This window comes from Rhododendron vialii, chromosome 2a (assembly GCF_030253575.1).
Source record: "Rhododendron vialii isolate Sample 1 chromosome 2a, ASM3025357v1".
NCBI lineage: Eukaryota > Viridiplantae > Streptophyta > Magnoliopsida > Ericales > Ericaceae > Rhododendron > Rhododendron vialii.
The window spans coordinates 36,406,109-36,414,434 of NC_080558.1; the positions used below are offsets into that span (position 1 = coordinate 36,406,109).

General features: G+C 37.5%; 1 protein-coding gene across 3 annotated transcripts; it reads left to right on the forward strand.

Moving 5' to 3' along the window:
- Window positions 1–336: 336 nt before the first annotated feature.
- Window positions 337–7,701, forward strand: LOC131316477 (exosome complex exonuclease RRP46 homolog). 3 transcript variants are annotated; one of them, XM_058345859.1, is made up of 9 exons: window positions 337–631; window positions 1,886–1,999; window positions 2,500–2,600; window positions 3,644–3,664; window positions 4,647–4,719; window positions 4,795–4,862; window positions 5,272–5,404; window positions 6,598–6,732; window positions 6,837–7,134. In XM_058345859.1, exons 1-8 carry the CDS (start codon window positions 526–528, stop codon window positions 6,711–6,713), a joined length of 732 nt encoding a protein of 243 aa, XP_058201842.1. In that variant the 5' UTR covers window positions 337–525; the 3' UTR covers window positions 6,714–6,732; window positions 6,837–7,134. The 3 variants fall into 3 exon arrangements, with proteins under 3 accessions (XP_058201842.1, XP_058201843.1, XP_058201844.1); XM_058345860.1 differs by lacking the exon at window positions 6,837–7,134 and adding an exon at window positions 7,572–7,701 and having other exon boundaries at window positions 362–631; XM_058345861.1 differs by having other exon boundaries at window positions 371–631; window positions 1,910–1,999.
- Window positions 7,702–8,326: the final 625 nt, after the last annotated feature.

An 8,326-nucleotide genomic window follows, 5' to 3' on the forward strand; every position in this document is an offset into this window, starting at 1 on the left:
AGTTTTGGCTTTTGATAGTGCTCTAGTTATGTGTTTGGAAGATGTAACCAGCTAACTTTTGAATTTATAATGAAAAGGTAGTTAAAAAAATTTCATTTTCTTTCAATTTTCCTCTTGAAGCCAAACAAGAGAAAACTATTTTTCTTATAGTTTCTTTTTATTTTCTTTCTACAATCAAACAAGATAAAAGAATTTACTTTTGAGAGATGCTACAATGTGCACACTGCACACAATGTGTGTGGGACCCTTGTATTTTGTAAAAGGATGTGTGATTTTGGGTGTGGTTGCATAATTTTTTTTCACTTTTTTCCCATTTTTTTCCTCTCTTTTCTTTTTCTTTCCATTCCACTAGTTTCAAACAGAGGCTTAAGCTATTAACCGTTTGAAAAGAAAACCCTAGCTAAACCCTTTCCAATACTTTCACTCCGACTCTGAACCAACCATCTCTCCGACCCACACTCAACCCTCAACCCTTGCAACTGTAAAGATAGATAGCTGTGTGTGCGGCTGAAGGTGAGAGAATCTATGGAAATAGATCGAGCGGACGGTCGTACACCGAACCAGCTGAGACCACTCGCTTGTTCTCGTGGTATTCTGAATCGCGCTCACGGCTCCGCCAATTGGTCCCAAGGTATACAAATATCGTCAAAATACGAAACATCAATACATATGTGTATCTGTATGTAATAAAACCCATAGTTTGCTTTGCGTTATAGTTTATTTGTTTTTCCTCTCATTGCCCTGATTTTTCTGGCGCGTTTTGGTAGATTTATTGCGTTTACGTGGGTGTTCGCATTTACTTGCTCCGTCACACAATGATTGTCCATTTTCACTATTCAAGTCTCTGAAATGTATTTTGTATAATTCGGCCTCGTTTCCCAATAAAAGCCTGGGGCTTTTTTCTCTGTTGTGTCCTTATTCAATCTTTTTCCGCATTTGTTAGTTTTGCATCAAACTTTTGCGGATTGTTTTTGGAAATATCCAGAAATTTCGGGTAAAAGCCATAATTTTTTACTTTTCTGGTTTCTCTTGTCGAGACGAACCAACAATCCACAAAAGTATGATGCAAAAGCGAAAAAAATTGAATAAGGACAAAATAGAAAAAAGCCCTTTTTTAAAAATAAAAAAAAACTAGGCCTTCATAATATGTTTTATGATTGTAAAATCCTTGTCAAATATAATTAAAGTGATATCTTTTATACAAGATCCATATTGCATTTAAAATATGCTAAAAATTGGAAAATATTGGTAATCTTATTAGAGATGTGGTGAATATTGAATATAGACATTCTTTATGGAATGTGGCGGAGGGAGTATTTATTTTAGGGTATTAATTGGATATTATCCTCTTTTATCCTTTTTGCTGGCAGCAAATGATTGGGACTCAAATCTTAGTTTGGTCTTAGCATTTTAGCTGTGAGATAGGAGAGGGAAGGTTTTCCTTTTGAATTGATTATCTTGGTTGGAGTGTGAAATGGATTTTGATGTGGGTTGAGATGTAAACTTATTAATGTGTGCGGCTGGGCTGAAATTAAGCTCAAGTTTGGAGTAATCGAGCATACTAAGATCACAACCTTTTTCGAGTAACCTGAAAGGCCAAGTCATTAGGGTTGCATAATGCAGAGTGATTGCTCCTGGGCACCACCAGGTGGTGTGCTTGTGGACAACACGAATGTTTGGTGGTGTTGTGGAGGGTCTTGGAGAACCACTTGTGGGTGGCCCAGACTACTGAATAAGTGCTCGTTGATGCAGCTCTTAATCTGAATACCACTTGTGGGTGGCCAATTCACCGTTCTTTAATCGACAAGCAACGTCCTTTTTGATGTTATAGCTTTGTGCACTTAATTTTGTTTCATTCATTGTTTGATTTTAATTATGGGCTTAGGGGAGACGAAAGTTCTTGCCGCAGTTTATGGACCGAAAGCGGGAACGAAGAAGAATGAAAACCCTGAAAAGGCTTGCATTGAAGTTATTTGGAAGCCCAAGACTGGGCAGATTGGTGAGTTTTTTCTTTCTTTCTTTCTTTCTTTTTTTTTCCAAATGTTGAAAACAAAATGAAATGCTACCTATAAAAAACTTGTTCAATGAAAACAGAGTTTCTAGTTTGGATGCAATTTGTGCACTGAGGTAAAGTTGTATGATGATATTGCATCATTGAGTCACATGAAACCTAGATTTGCGGTTTTTATGTAACCATGTAATATGCTAGCCATATGTTGGCTACCGCTACCCATTGGTTCTTTGAAACATTTTACTACTTGTTTGGATTTGGCAAGTAATTGGAGATTGAGGGTTTTATGCATGCAGGGAGATAGTGTTGTGCTCGACTTGTATTTAGGTTACTAAATTGTTTCCACTAGCAGTTGTTATCCTTGAATATTGGTGGAAGTAAATAACAAAAATTCTGAATTTCCAGTTATCTCCTTAAGCACTTATCAGAGTATGTAGCTTATTAGACTCTCATTCTGTATCTTTGAGCATTCTTCTTTTGCTGTCTAGGTAAACCAGAGAAGGAGTACGAGATGATATTGAAAAGGACTTTGCAAAGCATCTGCCTTCTGACTGTCAATCCAAATACGACAACCTCAGTTATAGTTCAGGTGAGCTGTTTTGATTCACCTGGAAATATCATTTTCTCACAGCCTGATATGTGTTGCCCAAGTTGTTTATACCCCCTTATTACCACTAGTTTAGGTGTTAAATGTGTCAATACATTGCCTCAATTCTGTTTACAGATAGAGGATATGAATCTGCTCTGGTTCTGTCTTGGTGGCTAATATTTATATAGTTATGAGTTTCAATTGGTTTCGTAGTATGTGAAAGTCCGAAGGCAACTTTGGGATGTAATTAACTTTGTGATAAAACACGGGTACTTCTCGCATTTTATTCTCGATGGAAACAGAGTTTTGAGATTTCTCCCTGGAACTGTATATTTGCACTTTTGTTGCATGTGGAAGAATCACACGTAGTTTCTTTCTCATTATGGGATTGCATTCATGCATGTTTAGTGTTCTAAAAGGCAGCCACCTAGGCCGATTAGTCCCCGCCTAGGCGCTAGGCGGTGGTCCAACGGCTAGATTAGACAGCCAACTAGTCGAGCGCCTAGTCCCAGCGTAGGCGCTAGGTGCCCCTTTTCTGCCCAACTAGCGCCTAGCGGTTTTTAGAACATTGATGTTTTGTTAGATAGTTTGATATACATTGTTGGGCCCATTACAGCTTAAGCTTTTCAGATAGTGGGAGAGGAGAGGTCTTGGGTTCAAGTCTCTCTATTTGCATTTGTTGCCCCTTTGCATTCAGCTTCTCCCCTTTGTATTCTGTTTCGCTCCATGAAAATATGCATCTACATGTGCAAGACGGGGTTGCACGTGAAGGAGGGTGTTAGATAGATTGATATACATTGTTGGGCCCTTTTCCTAACAGCATAAGCTTTCAGGATAGTTGGTAACTGAACATGGTTATGGCATAAAATTTCCAAATTGGTGTTTATGTATCTTGTGAGTGAGTCAAAGGAAGTTTACTGCTCATATTGGTTGGCCTTCAGACATCTCATATGTAGGAGCCAGGTTATATCCCTCCACCACGAGCATTGAGTTGTAATACTTTCTTAGCAGGTTGCCAATTGAGTTTGTATGCTCTTTTGCAGGTTGTCAATGATGATGGTGCCGTATCCTTTGTGCTCATGTTGTTCCTTTTAGTGTTGTAATTACTAATGGACATTAACCAAACATCTGATAGCCGTAGGATTCTTGGTATATACTTTGTCCCTTGAAGGAGTTTTCGGAGAGTCCTTGTAAAATATTGTACAGCAGACAAGGGTGACAGAGATTCAAGTTAAGTAATTTTTCCATGTTAGTGTTTACTAATTGGCATGGGATAATAATAAGCTTTCCCTGTGCATTCGCAAATTAAGTTGCTGGAGATGCCATAATCTTTACTGCTTGTGGTCGCATCAGATGTACCCTGGATGAATTTCTGACAACCTACTGTCTTTCATGAATCATACTCAGTCCTCATTGGATTCTAGTAGTGGAAGTGTTTGATGCTACTGATATGTATTTTTTTCCATTTTCCTTTATGAGGCATTTTGGTTTTTGGTTTAAAATACCTCACATTAGAGGTTGACATAAGCATTGTGTTTAGGAGGCATTGTCTTTTATAGTTTTCTGATAATACTCCACAAAAATTTAAGTATTTACTTAAATATCAGTAAATCAGTCTCTAAATTTTGAATAAATATGGTATGTTCCCCCTCAAAATTCACGGATTTGTAGATTGCATATTGATATTTCATCATAGTAAGAGTACTCTGGTGTTTTTGTAACGCATAAGAAGAAACAAAAACATTATATACTAGTTGACTAGTTTTGTCGAGACAAATTTATTTCGGGGATCGATATCCTGGCTTTCCCCTGTTGGTGGACATGATTTCGTAATATTTAATCATCTTAAAACATCTCATCATTTTTCAAAGTTTTTGGTGGACTTTCTTGTGTGCATGTTTCATTGTTCTCTGGCTTTATTCTGTAAATTTATTTATCCTTTTAGGTCAACGGAATCGATTTCATCATGTTCGAATGCCAAAATTTTCCCTTTTGATATAAATTGCTGAATCGCCATTTGCCACTTCTTGACTGAACCTCTTTTAGCTTCTCCCCTGTGCTATAAATGCTGCATGTGCTGCCCTTGTGGATGCTGGAATTCCGTTGAAGAATCTTGCAGGTAAATAAGATCTATGGTACCGTCCCATTTTATTCTTCAATCATTGCACTGATTTTCACCTGCTGGTTTCTGCAGTTGCAATATGTTGTTGTCTGACAGATAGTGGATGTGTTATACTGGACCCCAACAAGCTAGAAGAGCAGGTTACAGTAATTTCATATTTGAATTTGTAATGCTCATTTTGTTTTAAATGAGGTTCTACAACTACTTTGGATAAAAGAAAGCAAGTTTATGTAATTTATGTGCTATTTGGTAGTTAGTATTTCTCCTCTTGTGATGTTTTTGTTCCATGAAACAGAGGTGGAAAACGAACTAGGGGCGCCTATGGTTATAACAGACAAATAACCTTTTCAACTTGCGCGCACCTGGGCATCTTCACACATTCGTAGCATGTAGAACATGTTCAGTTTTGGGATAACAAGTCTATTTCGTAGTTTTTAGTGGGATAGAATAAGGAAAGATTACTGTATATGGTTTTGGATGCTCCTGACGTCTTTCTTCATACATTTTCATCTATTCCTGTTAATTAACGTGTGTTATGACTACTGGCAGAAAATGAAGGCATTTGTGTACCTAGTTTTCCCAAACTCAATTCTGTCCGTCCTTCCAGAAGGATCATCACAGGTGGGAGGAGAGCCAGTGGAACATGGGATTATTACATCTGTTACACATGGTGTAATGTCAGGTATTGATTACATGTTCTGTGGCCTTTTCTTATGGCATGTCCTGATGGAAGCTTGTTCTCTGGTTACTGATATCATTGTCTCACAGATACAAAATTCTGAACTGTTGCATGGTATTGTTTCATAACAAAAGCGGCCCCTGGATCACTTTAGTTCTTTGCCATTTTATAAAATTCACTATGCTCGCATTTAGTTTTGGCCATTGTGCACTTCACCTCCCTACCAGGCAAACATTCCATCTAACTTAATGAAAATTGTGTCTCATGCACCCATTTTAAGAGTTGTCATGGGAAATTATTCACTTGAAGTAGAATACCGATGGTAAAACTTGGACTGTGCTGCCAGCCTGCCACCAATCCCAAGCATAGAAGAATGGAACGGGAACGAGTTAATATATACTCGCTACCTCAGTTATTGAGAACTACAAAGTTGACCTGCAGAAACAGTTGCCACTTGGCAACTTCTTTAGATGTTTTCTTCATTGGGAAAAAAAGTCTCTCCAGGTGTTCAATGGTTTGTCAAACGGGGCTTAACTTATTTTGAAATGCATCCTAATTCAACATGTATGACTGTCGGTGAAACCCAATTTGATTGCCTCATTCAGCTAGGACTTGGTGATCCATCTGTTGGAGTGTATCTGTAGCTGTTGCTGTATGGCTGGTGTTAGAACTTAGAAGTATGACTGGAAAATAAACTAACCCTTCTATCATACAAGTTAAACTTTTAGATGAGTTGACAATCTAACGTGGTATAAGAGTCGGCCATAGATCATGTGCTGGAACGCCAACATTACAGTAATACGTACAAGGCTGCATGTGTTTGACCTGCAAGTGATGGAGAATGTGAGAATATTCCCTTCGTCCCGTATTGTTTTCTTATATATTTTGAAAAGTCAAAGAACTAAACCAATGAGATATCTTTTGGCTCTTTTTCGCTTGAATTGATGTGAGAAGTCCTTTGAATCGAAGGGCATTTTTAAGGAGTTAAAGTTTGAAATGTCTATCTTTCCTTTAGAAGTTGGATTCTCCTAAGAGGACAAAATGGTATGGAGGGAGTAATATTTATCAGTAAGGTGATGGATTTATGTTTAACAAGTAAATAAAAATCCACTGGAGATGATAGGTTACAGGATGATTTTGTTAATTGGTGCAGATTTCGTTAGTTTACAATCTTTTATGGTTGAATCTGACTGCAGTGGATGATTATCTTCACTGTCTACAACGAGGACGTGCAGCCAGTGCAAAATTGTCTGATTTTCTCAGGAGAAATTTGCAGTCACATTCCCCAGGTGACTTGTCCAAGGCTGGGTGATTTCTTACACGATTGCAAGGTAAGAATAGCTAGAGGCAGGCAGTCATTGATGGTGCGTAGTGGTGAATATACTTTGCGGTTATGAATCCATGTTCAAGCTTTGATTTGGTTTTATTTTTTCAGGTAAGAAATTTGGTGTACAATTCGAGCTTGCAATGGAATTGTTTTAGAATTACGCACAAAGCTGCTCTTCACTACTCCCTACTTCAAATCTTTGCTTTTTTGATTATTTGTTAGCGATGATGGTTGTGGGGCAAAGTGAGTGTTGTGAGTTTCAATAGCGGAAATTTATGTTAGCTAATAGCTTGAACAAATTATGTTTTCTCTTTTCTCTCTTTCTCTCTTTGTTTTAGTCGTAAGCGAACAATATTGTATGCGTTAGCAACAAGTACAACTTTATATAACAATTCATGTTGACTTATGCTTTCTTGTTTTTTGTAGTAGTTGCTGTTATGTGTTTCGTGTATATTTCATCAATTGCACTGCTGAATTTGACAGTTTAGTATCATTGGTTTAGTGAATTGCTCTTTTTTCAAGTCGTTTATTGATATGGTTAGATGAATTCTAGTTAGTTTGGCACCTATATTCGCATTAATATAATGCAATTTTAGCGAAAACTGAAAAAATGCAAACTGAAGAGTTTTATTGAAAAAGCAGAGCAGAAGAAGAAACTATATATTTCCCCAAAACCAGAAGTGAGAAAGTCGTATCCTACTTCCTTCAAAAAAAAAAAAAAATGAAGTTATATCTTGACTCAGCGACGAATGTTCTGAAAACATATGCAGAACGTTTTTGCATATTTTGTCTATGCTTGCCAAAGCGACGCATTTTTAACAGAATTTTGATCCTCGATTACAGGCCCATGAAGACAAATCGAACGCTATAAATGCGTCAAGACGACGGGTGCATGTTCACTTGCTCTTCCTGGCGGAGGCGAGTATACGAACAAAGATCCGGCACTCACCATGAACGTGACACTCAAATTCCAAATAACTGCCTTGGCTCCTTCTAACATGGGCTTGTGCCGAATCCAAAGCATGGTCCACCACTATTATTTATGAACTAATAGTATTAAGGGTATGTTTGGTTTGATGAAATCAAAGTTGAAATGGAATGTTCATTCTCAAATGGCATACTTATTCGGTTATTCTCATATTTGTTTCACCATTAAATGATAGAATGATCATTCCAAATAGAATTACTATTCACCTTAGTAAAAGAATTGTTATGCCACTAAAAAAACAAAGAAATTGCCATTCCATTTCCTTGCCGTAGCAAAATTACTAGTGTCACTTCAAGATTCATTATTACCACACCAAAAATTACTGCTGTCACTTCAAAAATCATTATTGCCACACCATTCCATTGCGGATGAGAATGACTATTCCTAAGCATAACCAAACTTGGGAATAAGAATGGATATTCCAATCTCATTTCCTCCAATTTCATTCCAATCTCAATTTTATTCTATTGTCAATTTCATCCCATTAAACCAAACATACCCTAAGTATAACCATACTCGGGGAGAGAGAGAGAGAGAGAGAGAGAGAGAGAGAGAGAGAGAGAGAGAGAGAGAGAGAGAGAGAGAGAGAGAAAGAACACCAATTTTTGCA